We start from the raw sequence: 27,649 nt of genomic DNA on the forward strand, positions 1-27,649 counted from the left end.
TGATACCGAGGCTTATTGGAGTGCCTTCAGTTTCATACTTGCCTTGGTTTTGCATTTTCTTTGGTGTGGAATATTTTTACAGTTTATCAGAAATCATGTTTCGTTGTTGTTTTTCTTAAATAGGTAACCCAGAGAAATTGTGGTGCATCAGTGAGAAAGATTTTCAGCCTTTGGTTTTGCCTTTGTTTCTAGTTGCTTTGATCAGATAGCTTGATTAGAACTCCAGAGCTACCTGGTAGAAAGCTGCTGAGGATAGAGTTCAAGGAAGTGCTTTTGCTGAAAGCAGCCCCCTTCATTCATCAGGGGATTTTTATTTCCTCCTGTGAATAACTTGGCTTAGAAATTTGTTTCTTTGGGACCGGCTTGTAGAGTTCTGTACACCTCAGAGCATGAGAACTGTGTTAGGGTGAAAAGTGGGCTGCTTGCTTTATTCTGTGGGGGCTGGCTGGGGTGGCACAATAACAGCAGAGTTCTGGTTTTCTGCACTGGAATTCAGAGGTGACTTTGCCAGTGCTTGGGGACGGGGGATAGAATGAATCGAGAGGCGCCGGAAAGGACATTTGCAAAAATTATAAATGGCATGTCAGAGACTCTTTCCTAGCTACTCTTTAAAAAACTAACTGAAGGCCAGATTATTTTCAAACGAAACATCTGAGTTATCAATTCTTGAAAATTGTTTTTGAGCCTTTGGGTTTGTCTCGTTGGGCTCTCTGGAGAGTGCTGTCCATTGAGTTAGCAGAAGGTACAGTGAGCCGAATGCACACACATGCCCGGTGTCCAAGAATAGCCCATCTGTTGCGTGAGATTCCATGTTTCAAGACCAGATGGTTAAACACTTAAATCAGTCTTTCCAAAATCCAGATGACCCATTTCAAAGATTTCCTGTACTCTGAGCCCTGGGGGTAGAGTGAGATTCCGTGGCCATGAGGAAATCCTCCCTCCTACACTGCATAGGAGTAGGTGTGTGTAGCCAGTGCTGGTGGGGGCGGCCACCAGGACTATTCTGGGCAGATATCATTTACTCTTTGCTTCCATTGTAAATCTGTGGGTTTTTGCCCCCTTCCTTGTGGTATTATTTTAATTTGCATTGTACTGAAACGTAGAATTTACTTGCCATATTCAAACAGAGCTTTCTTTTATGTAAATGACCCACTTCTTATAGACTGTGTTGACTTGTTGGGTGAAGAGTTGAGGTAGAGGTGTTACCACCATACATGACATTGATAGGAAAAAGATTATTTTCATACTAGATTCTCAGAGGTACAGTACAGTCTGTTCAAAGTCTGAGCCTCGGCTGCCCTTCTTGTCTTCTACCTCCTGTGCATGAAAACTGTTCCCATCAGTCTGTCCCCAAACACGTCTGGTGGTTTTCCTCTTGGTCACCATTACTCATGCCCTTTCGTGTTTTTAGGCGTGGGCTATCTCTCCAAGCCCTGCCAGTCTTTCGTGTACCAGTTCAAATTCGACTTCAGCTCTGCCAGCTTCTCCAGCCACCCCAGAGCTTAATCTCTTCCTTTCTCTAGACCCCAGGGAGTGGTCTGCGCCATTTATTGTCTTGTGATTTACTTATTTTTAAGTAAAAGCATCGCATCTCAAATAAATTACAAGTTTCTCATCAGTGCCCCGTTCTTTATTTCATCACACATCTTAGCTCTGTAAATCTGTAGTTGATTTGTTTGGTAGACAGCTCAGTTCTCAATTCTAAAGATTAGAGACTAGGGTGATACAAAAATGCTTAACTCCTGAAGTATCGTGGAGGAAGGAGAGAATCTGCTGCTCTGTACCTGGGACCATCTGCCCTCGTCCGTTCAGTAGGAGAGGCTCTGTTGGCGTGCTTGTTGAGTTCGACATCATACTTCCTATGTGGTGAAGACATGCGCAGAATTAAGAGTGTTGCTTCACATTCCAACAGAAGTCGCACAGAGGAAATGAAGACTGTATCAGTCAGGATCATAAAGATGATAATTCCTATTTATAGCTAAATATGCTGAATATCATTTGTGCATATCCCTAACTTAAATGTCTTTACATATTCATTCAAATTTCACAGATGAATGAATTGGGTGAAAAAGGACCTTGGACTCCACTTCCAAGTTTTCATCTCTAATGTGTCTAGCATTTTAAAATGAAAAACCAAAACCTTAAGAAAATTTCCTTTATTGATTTGAAAATGGATACATTGGGACTTTAGAGAATTTTTTGTTTAAATTCAGCAGTTCAGCAGACTATAGAGTAATCTTCTTTTACTTGAGCTTTTATATTCCATCCTTCCTGGCTCATTTGGAAAGTAAATTCCTCTGGAAAATTCTCCTTAAGGAGTCTCTCACAGGGAAAATGTTTCCTAGTTAGAGCCCTTCCTTTTGCTCTTCCTCTCTCCCGTAGCTCTGAATCTTATCATGTATTTGCTTAATGCAAACATTTTAACCAGCTGCTGATGGTAATTCATAGCTTTGAAAACCCATTCAAAAATTTGTGTTGAGAAGCATGAGGTTTAGAAAATGCTGTTTTCTGTTAGTTACAGTGCATATAGTTCCATTCTTTTTGCCTAGTTGGGATTAAGAAAAATTGTGGTAACAAGCGTTTTCTTCCTTTGCTAGCTGCTCCGTATGAAATTATTTCCTTAGTATATAGGATGTGAGGGCAATCTGGCTGCGACATCTGTCACCCCATTGATCGCCAGGGTTGATTTGGCTGATCTGATTCACGTGCGTCCCTCCCGAAGCTGCGCGCTTGGTTGAAGAGGACCATCTTCCCAACTCGAGGAGGAGACCAGTCTTCGATCAAGGGTGTACAAGTAGCTGCGCTCCCCTGCTAGAACCTCCAAACAAGCTCTCAAGGTTCTTAGTATATAATATTATAGCATTATTAGTTTGGTGGTATTCTATATGTGGTTGTTTGGAAGTAAATGCGTTCTCAGAATTTATTGACTGTTCTCATAGGGAGAGATGGTAGTTTTGGTTGTGGGTAATGGTGGTGTACCTGTGTGTGTATCATGAAGCATTCCAGATCACACAGCCCAAAACACGTTTCCTCTTGGGGTGGGGCATGAGGTTGCAGGGTGGGAGGGTAAGACACTGATAGAGTTGTTGGCAGTAGGCACTTTAGCAGCCATAGTAATACTGGATCACAGTGGCATTTCCGTGCCCTGTGATATGTGCACTATCCTGGGAATGTCACCGCTTCTTGCCCTGGGTGTTCTATCGAGGTTAAAAAAGAAAACATCCTCCTCCTGCCTTCAGCTGAGGCCCCCTTTGGGGAGCTGGTGTCTTGGTTAGACACCTCAAGTAAACAACTCCAGGACTCTGGTGACAGGTTCTAAAAAAGCTCTTACATGTTTGCATTATGTTTTTGTGACATATATTTGTGACAAAGAATTGAAAATACTCCTGAATTATTTTTCTTTCAGAAGTAGTTGACTTATGGCATAAAACTAACTGAATGTTAAGTTATGTGTTTTTCTTTTTTTAATACAAGTAGTTTGTAAAACCCAAAGATAAAAGGAGTTACTATTTTAAAGAATACTTTTACCCCCTCTGCTATAACTCTTTGGTTTTAAAAGGATTAGTATTGGCAGATTATTAGAATGGAGATTTTGTTGTTTGAGAAGCTTAGTTGCCCACTAAGAATACTGGTTCCCATCCGATTTAAATTAAAGACGTTGTGAAGTCTTGGACATGCTTTGTCTTCTGCTTTCTCTTTCTTTGTGGTCTTCAGATCATTAAATTCAGTGACTCAGCTAATTTTTTTATTCCCCTCTTAGAAAAGTTGGGTGTGCTTGTGACCAAGCACTTAAGGTTATTTCCTTTAAACCAAGTGTTTGAGACGTTTTTAGATTTATACAGGCTTTGTTTACTGTGTAATTCAGTCCAATTGAGGAACTAGTAAAACTGCATTATCCAGACATCAAAGACGGATTTGTAAGAAGAACATACTTATACCAGGAAACCTATTAGGTTTCTAACAAGTAGAAAGTTACCAGGTGTCCGAAAATTAACCACTCCCGTGCCAGCTTTTTTTTTCTTTTTTCTTTTCTGTAGCTTTTAAAAGTCAGTTAGCATTCTGGGTTTAAAATAATCAGTTGCTACGTTCTTGAGTCAAAAATGTTGCTTTCTTTAGCTTCCTTCAGATAACTGAGACTTTGACTTTAATGGACTATACAGAGTACATGCCATTTAAAAAATATAACTAAATAAGTGTTGAATGGATAATAAATACATTTTAGTTTAGTCCAAAATTGAGCCAGTATCTTTATTTCTTGAGTTTTATGAGCAGGTGGGGTGTGCTTTCCTGAGATTTATGTGAAGGAAGATATTTGGGCCCACTTTACAGAGAATAAGTGGACTAATTTGCCAGATGCATGCAGCAGTCACCTGAAGTAGGACCCATGTCACCAAGTTGCATTTCAAGAATGGTCAAGTGGGTGGCTTTGAGTCCTGCCAGACCCTTGGATGAAGAACTGATACAGAAGGGCCCTGTTGCGGGAGCAGCACCCTTGACTTCCTGAAACCTTTATCAACATTCCTGTCCGAGGCTCCTTAAACCCCATCTCCTCATGGGCGGAAACAAAATTGTGTCTGCACTACAGAGCAGTGTGCAGAAGCACCTAGATTTTGTTCACAGCTTTCCTTCTCGGGTGTTCCAGAGGATGTATGTAAACATGCTTTATTTAGGCATTGATAAGCATCTTATCATTTTATTTAGGTAAGCAGTCCCCTAGGGGGCTGGGGGTTGGGAAGGTTTGTTGTGTCTCTCCATGGATGCCCGGCAGAGTTTGGAACTTGCCTTCTTTAGGAGCATGACACTCGGTAGTCAAGAGATGATTGCTCTGCAGTTGCTGAGCTTTCTCATTTGAGAATGGTCACATAATTTTTACATACCACGTCTAGCCACATTTTGTTTCCATAGAGGGTTTGGCTTTCTGGGTTATCAAAGGAAGATATGGTTGTTTGGGAAAGGCCTGTGAAGTTATCATAGGAGATAACTGTGCTCCCCCATTCATTGCCCCCCTGTCTCAGTCAGAATAACATGTGGTGGTCTGGCTTCCTGGGACATTTCTTATGAACTAGGCCTCAAAAACATATTAAACTTATGGAAATACTGGGTTCCTTCATAAATGAGATTCAGAAGAAAATTGCTCTGTTTATTTAAATTCTTTTCTTAGGGAGATCTCAGGAGACTCTTCATTTGTCTGTAGGTTCAGCAATTACAGTCATATTTGCACATCTAAGTAGACGGCAGTGCAGTATAAACAGTAGTAGCCAGGCCACTGCCATGTGGTTCAATTGGTTGGGCATCATCCCACAGACTTAAGGGTTGCCGGTTTGATTCCTGGTCAGGGCACATGCCTGGGTTGTGGGTTCGGTACACAGTCGGGGCACGTACAGAAGGCAACCAATCCACGTTTCTCTCATGTCAATGATTCTCTTCCTACATACTCCCCCCCCCCCCAGCTTAAAAACAACAACAACCAGTAGTAGCCAGAAGACCTGTTTCTGTAGGGGCAGCCAAAGACTACACATTTGCCTTACTTCAGCTGGAAAATTGTTAAAGACTTTGTAAGGCGACATAACGTCGCATTACTTCATCTATTCAGACGTTACATTCCTGTGCGGTGCCACTTCTCAGCCACTGTCTGTGCTTCTGTGACCTTCGGGGGAAAATCCAAACTCTTCGTTGAGTGGCTTAATCTGGCCCCTGCTCACTTGCTAAAGCAGTTTACCCATCTCCTCCCCGCACACTCTTTGTTTCACACTTTGCTCCCCTTTTTTTTCTGGGGAAGGAGGAGTCTTCGCACATTTCCTTTCTTCTTCTTCAGGTCTCACCTGAGATGGAAAGCTTTGCTTTCAGAAAGGGTGGGCCTGGGGACTCTCTAGCACGCTCTACTAGTTGTTCCTGTGTTCGCTCCCTCAGTGAGTATCTGTGTCAAGCGCTGTGTCACAGGCTGAGGGCGTGCCTTGTCCTCACAGAGCTTTATGTTTTTGTCAGGGAAACCGCTCCATATTCACACCCTTAAAAAACAACTTTATTTGGAAATAATTACAGGCTTGTAGAAAGTTGCAAAAATTAAAATAGCACAAAGAAATACACACTTTGCCCAAATTCACCTGTTGTTAATGTTTTATTTGCATTCTTTCTCTCTGTATACCTACCGTATTTTTCGGACTATAAGACACACTGATCCGTAAGACATGCCTAGGTTTTAGAGGAGGAAAATAGGGGGGGAAAAACCCACTCCACCGCCCCCCCGCCCCAGCAAGCCAGGTAAGCTACATTCCGACTATAAAATGCACTCCCATTTTCCTCCCCAATGGAAGGGTGTGTCTTATAGTCCAAAAAATACGGTAATGGTTTTTTCTGGACCATCGAGTACATTATGGCCTTTCTTCCCCAAAGTACTTCGGAGTGTATTTCCTAAGAGTGGGGCTGTTCTCTCACATGATAGTTACTACTTCATAAATTTACATTGATGAACTACTTTTATCTGATATTTCGTTATAGTCCAGTGTTGTTTATTGATCTAATATCGTCCTCTATAGCACTCCCCCTTCCCTGTTTCTGGAGCCAAATTCAGCTTAGGGTCAGGTGATTGCATTTAGTAACAGTGTCTCTTTAGCCTTCCTTAATCTGTAATGTTTGCATAACCATTCTTTGTCAATGATGACATTGATGTCTTTTGAAAAGTATAGAGTGCCCCCCATTTTTTAAACAGAATCTTGCTCATTTTGTGTTTGTCTTATGTCTCTTTGTGATTTGGATGTGCTAGTGGATTCTAGGCCGTCATACTGCAGAGTGATTATCCTCCTGGGAGATCACATCTGGAGGTCTGTGATGTCCTTCTAGCCCTCTTTGTTGATGATAATTTTTATTACCCAAAGTGTTGCCCACTTTCTCCACTGTATAATTAGTGGGTTTTTAAAAATTCTTCCCTTTGCATCTAATAAGTAGTCTTTCAGAGGACACCTCAATTCTATGCAAATACCCTGCTCTTCCTCAAAATTTCCCCCCATTTAATGTCAAGTGATGATTCTTGTCTGATCCAGTAGTATGACCCGAAAGTTTCTGTTTTTTTGCAGTGGGTCATGATTTGTCACTGTACTTAATTGTGTTGATGCTCAGATTGTCCCAGATGCGACCTTAGGAAGCCCCTTTGATTTGCTGCTGCAGCCCTGTGAGGCACACTATCATTTTTGCAAGCACTTCCTTTCTTTCACAACAGTATGTTCCAGGCTTATCTTGTACCAACCCTACCCTGTCCCTGGAATCAGCTGTTTTTCCAAGGAGCTCCTCAAACCCTTGGTACCCAATCTAGATGAAATAGACCACCTAAGCTGCACGTAGCACACCTGCTTACTTACGTGTGTCTTCCCTGTGTTAGATGACATTGTCCCTCTCTGAGAGTCCATAGGTGTCAGTCCTACTCATCACTCTTACATCTTCACCCAGCATTAGGCCTGGCACATTCACTGTTTACTATAAGTATTTGTTGAATAATAACATCTATTTTTGCTATAGTTCGTTGGTTATAATTGGGTTCCAAAATGATGATGCTGATGGGTTTTCTATTTTTCCCCCACCTAGGAAGAAATGTTGGCTATTTGGTGATGAAAAGTGACAAAAACTGACCTCGTACTGGTATACAAATACTATGGGACCTGACACTTCGGCCATGTGGGCAGCTGGCCCCTACTGATAATGTTGGGAAGCCGTCAGGTCCACTGGAAAACACTAATCTGATCTTGGAAGTGGCTGATCGTGGCAGGATGTGTCGACGATGATGATGGCAAGAAAGCAAGATGTCCGCATTCCCACCTACAACATCAGTGTGGTGGGATTGTCTGGGACGGAGAAGGAAAAGGGCCAGTGCGGCATTGGGAAGTCTTGTCTGTGCAACCGCTTCGTGCGCCCAAGTGCTGATGAATTTCATTTGGACCATACCTCTGTCCTCAGCACCAGTGACTTTGGTGGGCGAGTGGTCAATAATGACCACTTTCTCTACTGGGGAGAAGTTAGCCGATCCCTGGAGGATTGCGTGGAATGTAAGATGCATATTGTGGAGCAGACTGAATTCATTGATGATCAAACTTTTCAACCTCATCGAAGCACGGCCCTGCAGCCCTATATCAAGAGAGCTGCTGCGACCAAGCTGGCATCGGCTGAAAAACTCATGTACTTTTGCACTGACCAGCTGGGGCTGGAGCAGGACTTTGAGCAGAAACAAATGCCAGATGGAAAGCTGCTGATTGATGGTTTTCTTCTTGGTATTGACGTTAGCAGGGGCATGAATAGGAACTTTGATGACCAGCTCAAGTTTGTCTCCAATCTCTACAATCAGCTTGCAAAAACAAAAAAGCCCATCGTGGTGGTCCTGACTAAGTGTGACGAGGGCGTTGAGCGGTACATTAGAGATGCACATACTTTTGCCTTAAGCAAAAAGAACCTCCAGGTTGTGGAGACCTCAGCAAGATCCAATGTAAATGTGGACTTGGCTTTCAGCACCTTAGTGCAACTCATTGATAAAAGTCGGGGAAAGACAAAAATCATTCCTTACTTTGAAGCTCTCAAGCAGCAGAGTCAGCAGATAGCTACAGCAAAAGACAAATATGAGTGGCTGGTGAGTCGCATTGTGAAAAACCACAATGAGAACTGGCTAAGTGTCAGCCGAAAGATGCAGGCCTCTCCTGAGTACCAGGACTATGTCTACCTGGAAGGGACTCAGAAAGCCAGGAAGCTATTTCTCCAGCACATCCACCGCCTCAAGCACGAGCATATTGAGCGCAGAAGGAAGTTGTACCTGGCAGCCCTGCCGTTAGCTTTTGAAGCTCTTATACCCACTCTAGATGAAATAGACCACCTAAGCTGCATAAAAGCCAAAAAACTCCTGGAGACCAAGTCAGAATTCTTGAAGTGGTTTGTTGTGCTTGAGGAGACCCCATGGGATGCCACCAGCCACATTGACAACATGGAGAACGAGCGAATTCCCTTTGACTTAATGGATACAGTTCCCGCAGAGCAGCTGTATGAGGCCCACTTAGAGAAACTACGGAATGAGAGGAAAAGAGCTGAGATGAGAAGAGCATTTAAAGAAAACTTGGAAACCTCGCCTTTCATAACTCCTGGAAAGCCCTGGGAAGAGGCCCGTAGTTTCATCATGAATGAAGATTTCTACCAGTGGCTGGAAGAATCTGTGTATATGGATATCTATGGCAAACACCAAAAGCAGATTATAGACAGAGCCAAGGAAGAGTTTCAGGAACTGCTTCTGGAATATTCAGAGTTGTTCTATGAGCTGGAGCTGGATGCGAAGCCCAGCAAGGAGAAGATGGGAGTCATTCAGGATGTTCTGGGGGAGGAACAGCGATTTAAAGCATTACAGAAGCTCCAAGCGGAGCGCGATGCCCTTATTCTGAAGCACATTCATTTTGTGTACCACCCAACGAAGGAAACGTGTCCTAGCTGCCCGGCTTGTGTGGATGCTAAGATTGAGCACTTGATTAGTTCTCGCTTTATCCGGCCATCTGACCGGAATCAGAAAAATTCACTCTCTGACCCCAACATTGATAGAATTAACTTGGTTATCTTGGGCAAAGATGGTCTTGCCCGAGAGTTGGCCAATGAGATTCGAGCTCTTTGTACAAATGATGACAAGTATGTGATAGATGGTAAAATGTATGAGCTTTCCCTGAGGCCAATAGAGGGGAATGTCAGGCTACCAGTGAACTCTTTTCAGACGCCAACCTTTCAGCCCCATGGATGTCTCTGCCTCTACAATTCAAAGGAATCTCTGTCCTATGTGGTGGAGAGCATAGAGAAGAGTAGAGAGTCCACACTTGGCAGGCGAGATAATCACCTAGTCCATCTCCCCCTGACGTTAATTTTGGTTAACAAAAGAGGAGACACCAGTGGAGAGACCCTGCATAGCTTAATCCAACAAGGTCAGCAGATTGCTAGCAAACTTCAGTGTGTCTTTCTGGACCCTGCTTCTGCTGGCATCGGTTATGGACGCAATATTAATGAAAAGCAAATCAGTCAAGTTTTGAAAGGACTCCTGGACTCTAAGCGTAACTTAAACCTGGTCAGTTCTACTGCCAGCATCAAAGATCTGGCTGATGTTGACCTGCGAATTGTCATGTGTCTGATGTGTGGAGATCCTTTTAGTGCAGACGACATACTCTTTCCCGTCCTTCAGTCCCAAACCTGCAAATCTTCCCATTGTGGAAGCAACAACTCTGTTTTACTTGAACTACCAATCGGACTACACAAGAAGCGCATTGAACTGTTTGTTCTTTCATACCATTCTTCGTTTAGCATCAGAAAGAGCCGGTTGGTCCATGGGTACATTGTTTTTTATTCAGCCAAACGTAAGGCCTCCTTGGCTATGTTACGTGCCTTTCTTTGTGAAGTGCAGGATATTATCCCCATTCAGCTGGTTGCACTCACTGACGGCGCTATAGATGTCTTGGACAATGACTTAAGTCGGGAACAGCTGACCGAGGGGGAGGAGATTGCTCAAGAAATTGATGGCAGGTTCACAAGCATCCCCTGTAGCCAACCCCAGCATAAACTTGAGCTCTTCCACCCGTTTTTTAAAGATGTGGTGGAGAAAAAGAACATAATCGAGGCTACTCATATGTACGATAATGTTGCCGAGGCCTGTAGCACCACAGAGGAGGTGTTTAACTCCCCCCGGGCAGGCTCTCCGCTCTGCAACTCAAACCTGCAGGATTCGGAAGAGGATATTGAGCCCCCTTCTTACGGCCTATTTCGAGAAGACACATCACTGCCCTCCCTGTCCAAAGACCATTCTAAGCTCTCTATGGAACTGGAGGTAAATGATGGGCTGTCTTTCATCATGGGCAACTTTGAGAGTAAACTGAACAACAAAGTACCTCCACCAGTCAAACCAAAGCCTCCTGTCCATTTTGAAATTACAAAGGGGGATCTGTCTTACTTGGACCAAGGCCATAGAGATGGACAGAGGAAGTCTATGTCTTCTAGCACCTGGTTACCTCCAGATGGGTTTGATCCTTCTGATTATGCCGAACCCATGGATGCTGTGGTCAAGCCAAGGAATGAAGAAGAAAACATATACTCAGTGCCCCACGACAGCACCCAAGGCAAGATCATCACCATTCGGAATATCAACAAAGCCCAGTCTAACGGCAGTGGGAACGGTTCCGACAGTGAAATGGACACCAGCTCTCTAGAGCGAAGCCGCAAAGTATCCATCGTGAGCAAGCCAGTGCTATACAGGACGAGATGCAGCCGGCTGGGGAGGTTCGCTAGTTACCGAACCAGCTTCAGTGTGGGGAGTGATGATGAGCTGGGGCCCATCCGGAAAAAAGAGGAGGACCAAGCATCCCAAGGTTATAAAGGAGACAATGCTGTCATTCCGTATGAAACAGATGAAGACCCAAGGAGGAGGAATATTCTTCGTAGTCTAAGAAGAAACACTAAGGTAAGACGCCAGTTTAGAAATGAGTCATAAGAGTGGCTTGCAGAGTGTCTCAGTGAGAGTTGATGGGTGATGATGATTTTCAAGGACAACTTATTCTGATAAAAATTAAAAATCTGTGTGAGTGTATACTCTTTGACTTATAAAAAAGTAAGCAGTGTTTCTGATAGCTACTACTGGCAGCTCTCAGTAGTAAGACCTTAGATGACTGCCCAAGTTGTCTTTGTTCAAAATGATAATTAATTAATTTCCAAAATGATCAGACAGTGTCGAACTTGCCAGTGTCCTGACAAGTAGCCAAGTCAGTGACGATATGCTTGCTCTTCCTTCCCTGAAACACCAGAATCCAAAATTGTGTGCCTCCGTGTCTTACTTGTTCCTCTTCCCCGTAAGGTTGCTGCATTTTTTAGGAAAATTTGATAATTATTTTATTAGCACATGCAAATCAGTAAAAGGTCTTCAAGTACATAAATGAAAAATAGGGACCTTACCGCTGCGAGTTCTAAACCTGTCCCACATCTGCCATGCCCGGAAGGGGCAGGGCAGTGCCATTGTGTGTTCTGTTCCCCTCTCACTCTGAACCGAATATTAATAAATATCATAGGCATTCTTTTCCTGTCTGATTTCCCCTCAGTTGGGTTTTTCCACTTGGATTCCTTCATCTGCCTTCAGTATTTTGTTCTCCAAAGGTTGGGAGTGGACAGACCCATTGAAAGCAAGAAGCCAGAAAAAGCCTGACCTGCCTCTCGGTATTTCCTTAAAGCTCTCCTGTGTAATGACACTGGGATCTAGACATTCTGAACATTTTGTCTTCCCTTCCTCCTCCACTCCCCATGTGCCAGAACAGCTTATCGGAATGCTGACGGTCTTCTAATTTGGTGGGCTGTTTGCACACCTGGGAATTAGGAAGGTGGAATAATAATAGCACGCTATGATTTATAACTGTTTCTGTGACTTCTACATTTTTAATACCTGTTGAAAATAATGCCCTTAAAACACATTTCCCAAACAAGCCGTGCTTTAAAGAGCCCACGCTCAGCAGAAAACAGCTGGGTATGGTGAGCCTCAGAGATAGCTGAGTTCATGCTGGTAACAAGCACTTTTTACCTAAGAACTTTGTTACTCAGGGTTGCTGGGTCAGCATGCAAGAAGTGAGTGCCTTTCCGTCTATCTTAGTTATGTGGGCCACACCTCTTCAAGTCAAATAAAAATGATACCTCTGGCCCAAGAGCAATTGCGTGCCAGAAGTCAGTTTAGGAGTATCCTTTGGAAAGAGTGAGTAAAAGGTGAAATTGTCTTTTCCTGCCTTGGAAAATGGTGCTTTGAAATGAGTATAGTTGCTTTGTCATCTTAATGCGGAGATAAGCAAAGCTTTGATTCTCTTCCTGGTTGGAGCAAACCTCCAATTAAAATTGCTGCCATTAACACAGACTGACACTTGTTTTACTGGAAAAGCAAGATACCATGGTCCAGGGAATGTCATGCCAACCCCTACGTTGGGGATTTGGCCTTTGATTTTTACTGGCATGACAAAGCACTAAGTATTTATTTGAAGTGAGGGGGGAGCCAGTTGGTAATGGAAAGCATACCTAGTGCTTCCTGCATGCCAGACCACACTGGGGGAGATGGCACGGGTCCTTCTTGCCCAGACCTACACACCCAGTTGAGGCAGCAAGACCTACGCAGACTGTGAAAATAGGTGGTCTACCCAGGGGGCGCTGTGTGTTGGGGCAGAGCAGAAATCCCATGTTGGGGGTGGTTAACGTAGTGTAGTGTGTGATTAGGAGCCCAGGCTCTGGGAATGGGGGATGGGAGAGGCTAAATTCCAAGTCCTCCACTTGCTCACTGGGACTCTGGGCACATGATTCACCTCTCCACGTCCCTTCTGCAAAAGGGTAGAACAGAGTAGTACCTTCTCCATGGGGTTGTGGGGGATGGAATGAGATTAGGTACAGAAAACACTGAGCATACTGCATGCCGGCTAAGCAGTAGTTACGACATTATTTAACTAGACCGTGGAGAAAGAGGTATGGAAAGGCTAAAAGATGAAAAAATGCATGTTGTATTCAAAGAAAGGAGAAAACTGGTCTGGTGGAGCTGTGGGCTTGGGGGACCAACATTATCCTTCCCTTTTGTGCAAATTTTAACCCTGTGTGTTACTTAGCTGCTTTTTCAGCACTTACCCTAGCAACCGTCCCAACAACAACAAAAAACTACGCGCCGGGTACCAGAGTGATGTGGAGAAAGAAATTGCTCGGCCTCTTGGCTCATTTGCTAGATTAGCTCTTTACTGTAAAATTGGACTTGGAGTGAGGGACTCGCTTTCATTTCTGCTAATGAAAGTGCAGACTGTAGAGCTGACTCTCATTCTGGGTCCTTTTCCCAGCTGAACCATTTAGCAACCCAGCCTCATAGTGGGAGCCTTCCGCACTCAGCTGAATGAAATTGAAAATCTACGATTGCACTTCAGTGGGGTCCATGAATAGATGCTTTGTCTGTAAAGAGTTGTTGTTGCACATGGTCTCTGTCTCTCAGTGCCATGCGTTTGCAAAGAGGGGATCAGGACCGGCAGGGTCTTATTTTAAAGCCAAAAACCGGCTGGGGTGCCTTGTTCCACAAAATGTGCCTTTTGGGCAAGCTCGAATTGCTGAATTTAGTGTGTTTGACCACGGATTAGAGAGAAGCTATTATTGGTTATTTATCCTTCTATCTTATGTGCTCTTATTTTTGTGTAAAAAAAGAAAAAACAATGATAAAGAAAATCTTTCACTCACTGGAGCTACCACATGACAAGACAACCTATTGAAAAGCAAACTGATTCAATCACGCATTGTTTGGTCTATAAGGCAGCAAGTAGCCAGTTTGACAGTTTGTGTGTCCCGTTCCCCCCGCAAGTGAATTGGCTTATTTCATTGGATTCAGTGAATTGGCTGGTTGTTGCGGCTTTGTGTGGACACAGCTCTCATTTTGTGAGGCCTAGAACGGGAGTTAAAGTTTCTAGTGTGAATAAAAACCAGCTGGGGAATTGGACTGCTCCCTCCCCGGGGAGGGATGTTGCATTTTGACAGACAAGCTGAATGGTATGAAATATGATCTCTTTGTAACCTGCTCAGGAAAGACTCAGTGTGTGCTTCCAAAAGGCCGGTTCTACTCAATGAGCTGTGAGGCCAAAGAAATACCTTGGATTTTCTGATTCCTACATGAATTTTATCTTTTAAAAGCAATTCTTTTGCTCCAGCGCTCATTCATTTTTTTAGGAAGGAAACAATTCAATGCATAGGCATGTAGGGAGCCCTTGTGTTCGTCTACTTCAAGTCACAGGGACGACAGATGTTCACTATGTACTTGCGTTCATTTTGAATGTTACCAGAATACTGTGGAGTTGTATAGCAAGGCGTTTTAACCTCAACTAGGATATCTGGGAAGGCTCCCCAAAGAAACGATATATAAAGCTGGGACTTACAGGGTGAGGCACGCAAAGTCAGTGAAAATAGAGGTTTCATGGGGAGAGCTTTCAAGAAAGTGGTATGGAACTCCGAGCTGCAAAAACATGGCATGTTCAAAGAGTTTAAAGAAACTTAGCGTGGCTACTGCAGAATGTGGGGACGAGCCAGGGCTGTGCAGATCATGCGAAGGTTTTGCATTTTGCTACCTTTACTGAGTACCAGGTACAGTACTGGGTATTTTCATGTCAGTTTTTCATCTCTCTCCCTCTCATGAGTCTTAATGAAGTGATTTTTAAAATTTTGTGTTTTAGAGATGACAAAACAGGCTCAGAGAGATTAAACACCCTGCCCAAGTCAGAGTAGTTACTAAGTGGAGGAGCTGAGATTTTGAAGCCCCATCCACTGACTTGCACTTCTGATGGATTTTTAGACTCCAGTCTACAAGAAAGATGGGCATATTCAGTAGCCATGCATACATTTGGACCACTCAGTGAGTCCAGTCAATTTCTTCCTTTCACACGAAAGACTTTGGTTATTACCTGAAACAAATCCATTCCCCCCTACTGCCTCCTACAAACGACATGGTGCTGGCTGTTTCTAGCTGCAGAGTCTAGCTGAGTAGAGGACAGACAAGACATGGAGACACTGAAATAGCAACTAGAACTTTGAGAAATTGTTTTCAACTGGTATCATTTGTTTCTCAATTTATTTTAAGCCCAAAGCACTGCTGTAGTGTGTTTTGGTGACAAAAATAGACTGTCTTTATCTGCCCTAGCTTGCAGCACACCTGCTCTTAAAAAATATATTTTTTAATTGTTATATATATATATATATTTATATATATATATATATTACAATAGGCAACCCAAATCTGTTTTCAAAGAACAAGGAATTGCTCTGATCTTAACTGAGCAACCTTGTTCTCCTCCAACATCTAGTGATACTGAAATGTCTTTGTAAGGACCCAGAGTATTTCAGCTTAAGTCAGGAGTCACCTCCAGTTCCATAGAGAAAGGCCTTCTGAATATGGTTTCTCCAGTGCTGGAGAGGAGGCAAGCAGGTAAAAACGGACATATAACTCTGATAAGCCCACATTCAGTGAGTGTTGAGTCAGGAAGGACGTTTGTAAAAACTTCCCTGGAACTAGTGGACAGCCTCCCGCCACTGCCCTCTCTGCCCCCTGTCACATTGGCTGTTCAATCTGAAACAGCAGGAGGGACTGACCCAGATTTGCTAGGTGTTATGCCTTTATAGAGCAAAAAGCTGTGGTATTAGTTTAGTAGGGGCCCCTCAGGGGACGACCTCCCTTTCTTTCTTTTCCCCCCCATCATGCGAGAGGATTAGGGGTGCTAGGAAGGCTGAGACTTCATGCCACTTCCTGCTCGCTCCCTAAATAAAGACGCCCTGAGAGGGTGAGTTGACCAGGTCAGAGTACCGACTGCCAGCTTGAAGGGGTTGCGTCCAAGCATCTACACTTTCATAATAGACTTTGCCAGTAAGAACAAACACTCTCAAGTTTTCTCTTAAACTTGGGCTTCGACCTTCTCAAAGCCAGAAGGGGGAGCACCAGTTAACCAAGAATACATTTGGGGCATGAGCAAGTAGCTTAATTGGAAAGGTCTTTTTGAAGCTCTGTTGAAAATGTGAAGGAATCACTGCCAGTCAGAAAACTGTAAGGTCGAACATGGAGTGCAAGAAAGTGCTTTGTGGGGAAACCCGCAGTAACGTAGTTGACGGAATCTTTTGGTTTTTCTATCGGACCAGCTACCATTAGTACAGGGTGTGCCACCCCACAACATGGCAAACCACATGTGTAACCTTCTAGGGCTTTGCTTGTATCAGTTTTACTCTGGAGAGGCAGAGTTGTCCCCATTCAGAGGACACTGTCCCTGTTCCAGTCTATATTCTGTGTGTGTTATTCCTTCTTTAAAGGAGAATCTTAACAGCCTGGATTCTGTTTTTTATTTCCTGTATTATATATGTTACCAACCATTTGAGAGGATGTGCTAGGTGGTACACGGATTAGAGAGAAGCTATTATTGGTTATTTACCCTTCTATCTTATGTGCTCTTATTTTTGTGTAAAAAAAGAAAAAACAATGATAAAGAAAATCTTTCACTCACTGGAGCTACCACATGACAAGACAACCTATTGAAAAGAGACCATACTTTCTGACCCTAAAATCTGGGTAGGTTATTTGACATGTAGAAGGGTATTATTCATGGACACCAGGAGAGAATATCTGAAGGTGACAGTTTGGCATCACTACATAGCTATACCTGCTGTTCCCACAGAAGATAGAATATTCTTTATCCAGGAAGGGTGACTGACCTCTCACTGGCACCATGGGAGAGTGTGGCTCAGTTGGTACTTACTCCTCTGATACCTGGATCAGCTCTATTTACTGTGGATATGTGTCTTCTCCTACCAGTTAGATTGTACGTTCATTGAGGGCAAGAGATGACTTTGGTTCTAGTAATGGCTCTACTGCCAGTTTGCTATGTGACGGTTCTATGTGACGGTCTTTTTCATTTAAAAGGACCAAGATTCTTGCCCTCTAGGAACTTAACCCAGCAGGAGAATGGCCGTGTGTGTCCATAAATGGCTGTGCCTGCTTGGTGCCCACAGGGAGTTGAGTATCTGTGATGCAGTACTATTCGAATGCACAAGACCTTCTGAGCCTCGCCTCTTCGTATCCCAGTGGGAGCAGCACCGTGTTAAGAGAAGAAGAAAACCTCTATCACACAGAGAAAGTCCTCATCTAAACTTGAAAAAATACCAAGAACCATTGGTCCTGTGCATTATTGAGAACTGGTTTTGTTCAGAAAATGTATTAAGTGCTTACTACATGTTAGGCTCTGGGACCCAATTGTTGTATAGCTTGACAGAAGGGACCCTTCTCCAGCCTGGTTGTTACTCCTTAGCTGGCATTCTGATCTCTTTCTCGCCCCATGGACATGGAGGGGGTGTGGAGTGGGCTTACCATCCCATAGGCAGGCGACAGACATCTTCCCACTCTGGCAAAGTGGGGACTTTCCCTTTAATGCTCTTTTCTCATTTAGAAAAAGCCAAGATGCCAGAGGCAAACTGCAGTCCCCATTTCTCTTCAGTACACTGCTGTAAACTAGTTGTTCATTTGTTTCCTTTGCTACCTGGTTAGTATCAGGACTTAAGAATCAGGTGCAGTGTTCTTAAGGAAACTGAAGTAAAGAACAATAGACTGTTATTCATTCAAAAATATTTATCCAGAAAGACAAGGTGAGGATGATTCAAGCTGACCCAGTCCTTTGTTTCTGTCAGTGACATTTCATCAGGGAGATGGTTCACGTAAAGGGAAAGACCCTCGGGGCTTTGGCATTCACTGATCACTGGCCTCTGCGTCCTGACTCTGTCAGTGCTGGGTATGAACCTCTCTGTGCCTGTTTTTTCATCTGTAAAATGAGGCTAATAACCCTTACCTTGAAGGCTGGTTTTGAGGTTTGTTAATTTTGCGGAGCACCTAGCACAGTGTCCTGCACATGAGCAACTCCTAATTAATCACTCTTCTTTTCCGGTTTGACTCAGTCTAACTCTAAACTTGGAGACACAGATGTGTTGATTGTTCTCAGGGCTTGGTTTCCTCCAGCTCGATATTTTTTTCAATTCAGCCTGTTAAGTGAGTGCCCCCAAAAGAAGGTGGATGTTAGGATGGTGTTACTTTCTCCTCTCCAAGGACTTACTGCTGAGAGGGCTCTGGTGACTCCTAATGAGTGACACGTCTGAGCGGGGATTGAGACATCTGGCAGCCCACTCAGAAGAATGGCATTTCCATCTGACATTTGCCCAGTAACTCTTCAGATGCCTGATGCAGTGCTTGTTCTATCAGCAGTCTGGCCCCGCTTCTGACATACACCACAAAGTCTGGTTTTCTTAACTAGGGAAGTTTAGAATGAGTTGTGCAAGAATCCCTTATCCTACAGAGCCTTCCGTTATTTCAAGGGGGTATTTGACATTCTGCAAACAAGACTATTTAGATGAGAGAGGTCAAGAGAGAAGGGGAAAGAGAGAGAGAATCCATGTCACTCCGTACAGGGAGTTGACGCTGTTGCTAAAGCTTACTCTGTTTCCTTATTTGTAAGTTGAAGTGTGGAACTAGATCTCGGATGCTTCAAGGTGAGATGGCTGTGAGCAGTTGTCTCATTTAAAAGTCTTCCATCCAATGGCAGAATCTCCCGGACAATGAGTATGGCAGGTAGGTTGCAGCCTTTTCTTTGCTTACACAGCAGTCCCTTCATTTTTAAACAGCTGGGTTTTTTTGTTTTTTAAATTTCTCTTTATATTGGCCAAAATTGTCTTTCTGTGTCTTCCTCTTATCTCTCCCAATATCAACCTTTGAAATTATACAAAAGAATCTGTTCTTCTTCCTGTAGCTATTTGAAATAGCTGTCATGGTGCCCCAGTCTTCCCTTCTCTAAACCCGTGCTCATAAACATTATTGAGATATTTGCTCCAAAATTATTCAGTTCCTTTATTTTGAAACACACAAGGAAAAAATGCTTTAAACAAATAGGAAATGTCCTAAAACCACGGGAATACAACTGAAATTTTGGCCTTTGTTAAAATATCTACTGAAGAGTGGGGTAACCAAATAGGATCAAGGTAAATGGACCCAGGTGTATCTCCAACAATTGAATTGATTTTCAGGTTAGGAAGAGCAGTTTGGAAGGTTTACTCATAGACATGTACAACCTATAAACCTAAACGTATGTAGGGGTCTCTGCATACAATGCACTAATCTGGCCTCCAGGTTGGGGTCAGCTATTCCCTTCCTTATCCTGCCCACTCTCATTCCTTTTGGAACCCTTTGTGTGGGAACAGATCACTTCCTGTTTAGTCTGAGATTCTTTGAGGACTTCCTGTGCATGCAAACAGTGGCAAAAAAAAAAAAAAGAATAAAATATATATATGAAAGAGGGAACAAGCCATTTCCGGGCTGCTGGCTGACATCACCTGAAGTGACAACCCAAAGGCAAAAGACAATCCAATCTTCATACAGCCTGCTAATGGCTGACTGAGTCAGTATGGAGGACTGTAATGCCATGTGAGTGGACCCTGGGGTCCCAGAGAAGAGCCACACACCCCACAAAGGCTGGCCCTGGCCTTCTGCAACATGCCCACCCCATGGCAGACCGGTGACACAACCTCACAGGTTCCGGGGATTGGCTGCCATTCTCCTCTTATAGGTACCTGAAGCTCACAGGCTCTGGCTTTAGATTTTTTACAAAGAAGTAAGGCAAAACAAAGTAAAGATTTATGATGTATCTTTACATAAAATAACCAGTCTACAACATCTCTCTAGACTCTTCTACTTATATGAAGTACAACATAAAGAAGTTAAGCTCTGAACTCTAATAGACCTGGGTTTGAACTCTGACAGGCAAGTTCTGTGACTCTGGCCAAATGATTAGTATCTTAGGGACAGCACCCTGCTCTCAAGGTGTCCCTGAGGGTGAAATGATATGATGAAGTGGCAGTGGCTCAGCGCCTGGTATACAGTAGTCACCCAATAAAGGAAAGCCTTACTGAAGGAAGACGGGCTGAGTGCCTTTATCATTACGTGTGGTTGCACCGGATAACAGTGAATCAAGCAGTGCTCTCTCCGTACTGCGCAACCTGTTAACTCTGGAGTCTGAATATGGAGAGACGACCATCTGGATTTCAGTGACATTCTTTTTTCATTTTACCAGTCCCAATTCGGCAGAATTTGCCTGTCAAAGTAAACAGCAACAACTTCTTCAATAAAACTGAAACTGGTATTAAGGGGGGAAAAAATGGAACTTTTAAGAGAACCTACAAGGAAGTTACTTCTAATCATCATAAAGCCTTCTAACCATAGTTCTAGTAAACAGACAATAAATTTTAATTTATACTTCCTCTCCACTCTCAATACCAGAGCAAGACAAGGGTGTGTTCTAACAATCTAAATTAGCTAGGAAATTTAGCCTCCATGAGTTGAATACTTACTTTGTAGCAGACACTTGCTTAAGTTCTTGATACGCATTATTTCATTCCGGATTCACAACAGATCTGTGGGTGTGGGTGTTGAGAACCCCATTCTAAGGTGAAGAAACCGAGTCTTAGAAAATTCAGTTGCTGTCCATGTCGGTTCTATCTGACTACAAAACCTGTGCTCTTGACCCACTGTGTTTCGTTGCCTTCTTCAGAAAGTTCTTGGGATAGGCAGGCAGTAGCTGGGTGATTGGATGAATGATTGAGGGTACACTACAATCTGGGTAACTCCTAACAGTCAGCAAGACCCATGGACAAAATACCAGGGCCTTTGGAGGCAGACCCTCCTGGGTTTGAATCCCAGCACTGTAACTTACTAGTTGTATCATTTAGGCATGTGACATTTGTCCTTGGTAAAGTGGAATGTCAGTGAGGTTTAAGAGAAATAATATTGGGGGGTGGGGACAGGAAGAGGTTAGCCAGAGAACATACATGCATGGCCCATGGACACAGACAACAGTGTGGTGAAGGTGAGGCGGGGTGGGGGAGGCAGTGGCTGGGTGGAGGGGGGCAAGTGGGGGGGAAATGGAGGACATCTGTAATGTCAACAATAAATTTTTTTCTTTATTTTTAAATAAATAATATTTGGGACTTGCCTGGCACACAGCTCTCAAGTAGTTGCTCTGCCTGCTGTATGAGGAAGATGCTGGAGAAGAAAAGTTCAAGAGTTATCTTCTTTGTCACATTTAATGAGTTAGCTTTACCCTTTTCTAATGCAGGAGCCTTTAACACCAGGCTGATGTAGAAGGCAATTCTCACTGAGGGCTTTCGGCCCTAGCAGAATACATGCCTATCTCTGTTCTTTTTTTTTTTAGATTTTATTTGTTCATTTTTAGAGAGGGGAAGGGAGGGAGAAGGGGAGGGAGAGAAACATCAATGAGTGGTTGCCTCTTGGGTGCCCACAACCCAGGCATGTGCCCTGAGTGGGAATCAAACTGGAGACCCTTTGGTTTGCAGGTGGGCACTCGATACACTGAGACACACCAGCCAGGGCTCTGTCTCTGTTCTTTAAAGAAGAAATTATTAGTTTTCACTTCCATCGTTTATCTTTTTAACAGTTTAGCCATCTTTGAGTGTATAACATCTGTTACACATTCAGGGTGTTCGGAAAACTTCCTGTTTATGCCAGTGCACCCCTGATAAAGGATGTAGATAGTCATCTCTTTGTTATTAAGTAAACATGGCCTGCTTCATATAAACGCCTTTGTTCTGATAATGCAGTCTCATGGTCAAAGTGTGATTATGTGATAGCTTGCTGGCATCTTGTGCGATATTTGGAGGCTAGAAAATACAAAATTAGATGAACAAGTGGGTCTCTTTATCTTGCTTGGAACCTTTCCAGTAGTTTCCATGCCACTGCGAATTCCCTTCTGGAAGCCTTCCTGACGTGTAGGTGTGTGATGAGACTCACTTTGTTTTTCTGCTTTCTCTTCTCTTTCCCGGACAGAAACCAAAGCCCAAACCCCGGCCATCCATCACGAAGGCAACCTGGGAGAGTAACTATTTTGGGGTCCCCTTAACAACTGTCGTGACTCCAGAGAAGCCAATTCCTGTTTTTATTGAGAGATGTATTGAGTACATTGAAGCCACAGGTAAGCATGTTATCTCAGAGCCAGTTACAGCTCTCACTGTCTACAGGATGCTTTCCAGGGAGCTAAGCCATCTGGAGATTCTGGAATCAGCTCTCGTTTAGTGTGCGATGCTTGCTGAGAAGGAGCTGAGCAGTCCCAACAGCTCTCAGTATCCCCCTGCATCTCCATAGCTTCGAGGCTGTGGTGTGGGGTCGGGTAGAGCTTTCAGAACATGGAGCAGTCCTGTCCTCAGGGCTGCGGTTGTGGCTAATCCAGGTACCTTCTCTGTGTCCCCCAGCTCCCTGTCATACCATGCAGCCTGTTTGTCAGCTTCTTAAGGGTAGGGAGAGGGTTTTATTTCTCATTGTGTCCTCAGCGTTAGGCTGGGCACAAATAGGAATACATTTTGGTTTAATAAAATGAATGACTAGTTGTGTCTGTTACAGCCTTTGACCACTGATCAGGTGCCTGAGACTCTTATATTGATAGATTTTTTTTTTTACACTGAAGTTAGAAACCACCTCGATGCTTGGGTATCTTCTGGTCAAGCAGCTGCCTTTCAACTAACCTGATAACTTGGTATCATTGCAAAGGCCACTGTCTTAAAATATTTTCTGCATTGTTTTTGAAGTGACACGATTTTACCTGTGTTAAAACGTTTATTTCATTCATTTAGAGCTTTCATAACATGTCTTCTGGCCTCTCTTTTGAAATCCCTGCAGCGTCCAGTTTCATGCTATTATTTCCCTTGTTCTTCTCCTGGATGCTTTCACAGCTGATGAGCTTCGAGGAGAAGGAGGTACAGCATGCACAGGGTTACGTGAATTCTTGAGCATTAATAGTTGAGCTCAAAAATATAGGCTTAAACTGATTTGAAACCAAGGTGGGGATTATGGCCTTCCTATGTGTTCTTCTTGATTACGGTATTATCTGTAGTGATATTAAGCATTGTGTTGTATGAAAAGTCTGATCATTTCAGCAGTTTATATGAAGTGGACTGACTGGTATTAATATTTCCTTAGGATGTGTAGAATCAGGGAAACTAGGCCTCAGGTTGAAGCCCACTAAAGACTGCTGTTATTTCCAAGGTTTTCTCCGCAGCCCTGTAGGGTTGAATCCCAGCAAGCACTTTGTATAACCACAGCAGATCTGTGGCTTTGTTTATTAGTCCATCCTATAGCCAAAGCATTTTCTGAATATACGTCTTTCGTATCAGTTTCTTCCTGTCACCTCTCCCTTGGGCTGGGAGGAAACTGCACAAAGCAATTCAGTGATTAAAGCCTCTCTTGTTGAATCAGCATTTTAGAGAGACAGTTTGTGGCATTGGGAGGAGGTGGCGGGTGGCACTTTTTCCCTTACTTTTTTTGTTTAATTTAGATTTATAGGAAAGTTACAAACATTATAAGTTGTAACAAATAAAAAGTTAAAAAAAATTCTCAGATTCCCCAAATGTTAACATTTTACCACTTTCCCTGTAGCACTTTCCTTGTATGTTTGTATTTTTTTTCTGAAATGTTTGAAAAGTTACAGATAGGGTGCACCTTTACTCTTAAATACTTCAGTGAGTGTTTCCTAAAAACATTCTCTTACATCATCATGCAGCTTTGAAAACTAAAACATTAACACTAATGCAGTATTAACCTATCTAATCCATAAACATTTTCATTTCATTAGTTGATCCATTAATGCCCTTTACAGCAAAAGACAGGCTTTGTGAGGTTGTTTTGTTGGTTTGTTGGTTTGCTTGCCTGCTTGGACCCAGGATCAATCCCAGACCACCGGTGTCATTTACTTGTCAAGTCTCTTCAGTCCCCTTCAGTATAAAACCGTTCGGTCTGTCGCAATAGTTTTAAAGACTGCAGATCAGTTACTTTGTAGGATATTCCTCAACTTGAGTTTTTGTTTTTGGGTTTTTTTTAATGTTTCCTCATAATTAGATTCAGGTTTGCACTTTTGGCAGCAACAGCAGGGAAGCAATGTCGTGTCCTTCTCGGTGCATCACACCAGGTGGCATGTGATGTCAGTTTGTCCCATCACTGGAGATATTTCCTTTGATCCCTTGATCAAGGTGGTGGTGTCTGCCAAGCTTCTCCACTGTACAGCTCTTTGTGCCCCTTTGGAATGAATAAGTATTTTGTAGGGAGGTGCTTTGAGACTGCAAGTATCTGATTTCTCCAAACACTTTCACCTCTAGTTTTAGCATCCCCCAATGACTCTTGCCTGAGACAGTGATCACCGTCATTCTTCTAATTCTGTAATTCCTTCAGCGTTTGTTAGCTGGGATTTTCCTGTCTGGGAGAGCTTCGCCTTCCAGGAGGAGCCTTTTGTGAGTGGCCTCCCTGAGTGGCTGGCCTGTGGCAGCACCAGGTGCCGGAATGTTGCCCACATGCCCTTAACTGAGCACAGCAGTGGGCTTGACCTGCCCTGATCACCTGCTTCTCTCACCCTTGGGTCGTGATGAGCTTTTTTTTGCACCCAATGACAAACTTGTACCTCCTCTTGCTCTTCTACTTGTGAACCCTCTCATCTACAAAGTCCTTCTCAACTGCACCCACAGTCTGCCGCCAAGCCGCTGCTTCTCCTAAAGCTCTGTTAGACTGTGTTGCTGTCCTCCCTGTCACCAGAAGGCTTGGAGCCTTGGGGACATCTCTGACTCATCTAGTCAGTTCCCAAGTCAGTTGCTTCTACTTTGAAATCTCTTGGCTCTGTCCCCTTCACTTCAGTTGCATTGCCCCATGATCACCCTCATTCTCAGTCCCTCCTGATGATGTGACAGTTCTACTGAAAACCTCTTCTTCCTCCTTGTTGCCTACCAGATGCTGGCCGCACTCTTGACTCCTCCCTCCCCTCTCACACGCAGTGTTTCTTTCCCCTCCCTTCATTCTTGTCTCTTTTCTGCCGCCACCCCCTTCTGTTTTCTTTCATAGCAAGCAGTAATTTTTAAATTGTTTTACAAGAATACAAACAATATATTAGAAGAACACAGACCAAGCAGTATTTATTTGCTTTGTGTGTGCCCTTCATATGTCCGAAACGTGTACCACACTCCTGCCTCTGGAACTTGTCCTCATTCTTCAAGACTCCCCCATCCCGGCAACACTTCGATGTTACCTCCTGGGTAGTTCTCCTCAAGCTCATTTCCGTTTTTATGAGAACACCGTTCTCTGTTCTCCCACCTGCCTAGAGCCTGGCACCCAGTATACATTTAGTTGTTGATTGAACAAGTGGTTTTCAACCTGGAACACCTAAATTCTGTTTTCTTCTTTGTCCTTTTAAATTTTAGTCATGTCCTTCCCTTCATTGGCATTAGTTTGTACTTTTGTAGAATTTCAAATAGGAAATTCAACCTGGTATGTGTGAATTTAGTATGTGTGTGTGTTGGGAGGTGGTCCTTGTATATCCCATTTTCTTCCTCCCTCCCTCCCACCTGCCTGCCTGCCTGCCTGCCTGCCTTCCTTCCTTCCTTCCTTCCTTCCTCCCTTCCTCCTCACCCCAGGACATGCTCACTGATTATAGAGAGGAGGAGGGGGACGGGGAGAGAGAAACATCAATCCCATGTGCTCCTGACTGGAGAATAAACCCACAACCCAGGCATGTGCCCTGACCGGGAATTGAACCAGTGACCTTTCTGTTTACAGGACAATGCTCCAACCAACTGAGCCACACTGGCCAGGGCTGTACTCCATTTTCTAAAAGAACTTTTAACCTATTTATATTATTAAAGTATGTTCATTTATAGAAATTGAGCAAAAGAATATGAAAAAGAATTTAAAGATTCATTGCTCTCCACTTAGTGAAAACCACTGTTACTATTTCTTTACAATCTGCTTTCTCTGCACATGTGTATAAGTTTTTACTTTTACATAATTCAAAATAGCATTGTGACAGTTCTCAAAAATTTTTTGAGCATAACTTAGGTGAGGCAAAAGAGCCCTGAATTCACCCACCAGCTTACTTACTCCTGTTTTCCTGCAGCAAAAGAATTCGGTAACCAAGAGTTGGGTTGGAGGACCATATCTTAAGAACCATTGCTTTTTAAACCAGGCCTTGTTTTGTGAGCATGCTCCAGTCATCAAACTCTTGGAAAACGTGACTTTTAATTGCTGCATCTTGTTCCATTAAATGACTCTATCACAGATTATTTAACCATTCCTCTGTTTGGCCTGTATAACATTTTCTCCTGGTGTTCTTTACAATAAAGAAACAAGTTAGCTAGAATAGTGATACAGAGCTTCAGATCTAGTTAGACTGGGGTGCGAATCTTTGTCCTGCTCTTTGCTCGTCTGTAAACTGAGGGTGATGGCAGGACCCGCCTCCTAGGGCTGCTGTCAGTGTGCAGGGAGCGTGCCTGTGAGCGGCTGGGCGTGGCGCCTGGCACACGGGAAATGCTCGGTGTATGCCGGTCATCGCCGTGAGCTGCACCCTCTGTACATTTGGCCTTCCTTCCCATGGCCTGTCAGGCTGTACCATTACATGTAAACATCCATGGCTTGTTTCTTTCCTCCCCATCTTTCAAATTTGAAAAATTATAAAACCCACTGCAAAGTTGTAAGAGTAACACAACAATGACCCAATACTTGCCAGTAGTCGACATTCTGCCACATTTTCCCTTTCTCCCTTAATTTTTATAGTTGTTGAACTACTGGAAAGTAAGCTGCAGGCTCTGTGTCACTTCACTCCTGAAAGTCAGCATAGGTCCCTACTCTTCAGGACTTTTCCTCCATGACTGCAGTTAACACCACTTTTAAGAATGTTAGTATTAATTTGATAGTATTTTATATAAATAGTCTGTATTTAAATTTACACATATGACTTAAAACCATCTCCTATAGCTGAATTTTTTGTTCTGGGAGCCAATTAATATTCCTAGTGCATTCAGCTATTGCCTGTTCATCTCTTTTAGCCCCAAACAGTTCTCTCTGCTTCCACACCCCGCACCTTGTTTTTTAATGACGACCTTTTTTGGAGAGTCCAGACAGTTGTCTTGTATAATGTCCCTTTGTGTGGTGTGCTGTCTGTGCCTCTTCATCATCCCTAGCCCCTTCTGACACTATCCATAGCCACCTCATCATGCGCTCCTGTCTGAGCAGAGGGCTGGGGCGGAAGACGCGGTGTTTCTCCTTGGACAGAGC

The 27,649-nt window shown here is 43.5% G+C and overlaps 1 protein-coding gene across 1 annotated transcript in view; it reads left to right on the plus strand.

Moving 5' to 3' along the window:
- ARHGAP35 (Rho GTPase activating protein 35) overlaps window positions 1-27,649 on the plus strand; it is a 115,652-nt gene that overhangs the window by 36,970 nt on the left and 51,033 nt on the right. Inside the window, exons 2-3 of the mRNA XM_053916024.1 lie at window positions 7,579-11,455; window positions 22,394-22,538. Of these exons, the coding sequence (XP_053771999.1) occupies window positions 7,772-11,455; window positions 22,394-22,538 (3,829 nt within the window). The 5' untranslated portion in view covers window positions 7,579-7,771. The remainder of the gene's footprint in view (window positions 1-7,578; window positions 11,456-22,393; window positions 22,539-27,649) is intronic.

This window comes from Desmodus rotundus, chromosome 12 (assembly GCF_022682495.2).
Source record: "Desmodus rotundus isolate HL8 chromosome 12, HLdesRot8A.1, whole genome shotgun sequence".
Lineage (NCBI taxonomy): Eukaryota > Metazoa > Chordata > Mammalia > Chiroptera > Phyllostomidae > Desmodus > Desmodus rotundus.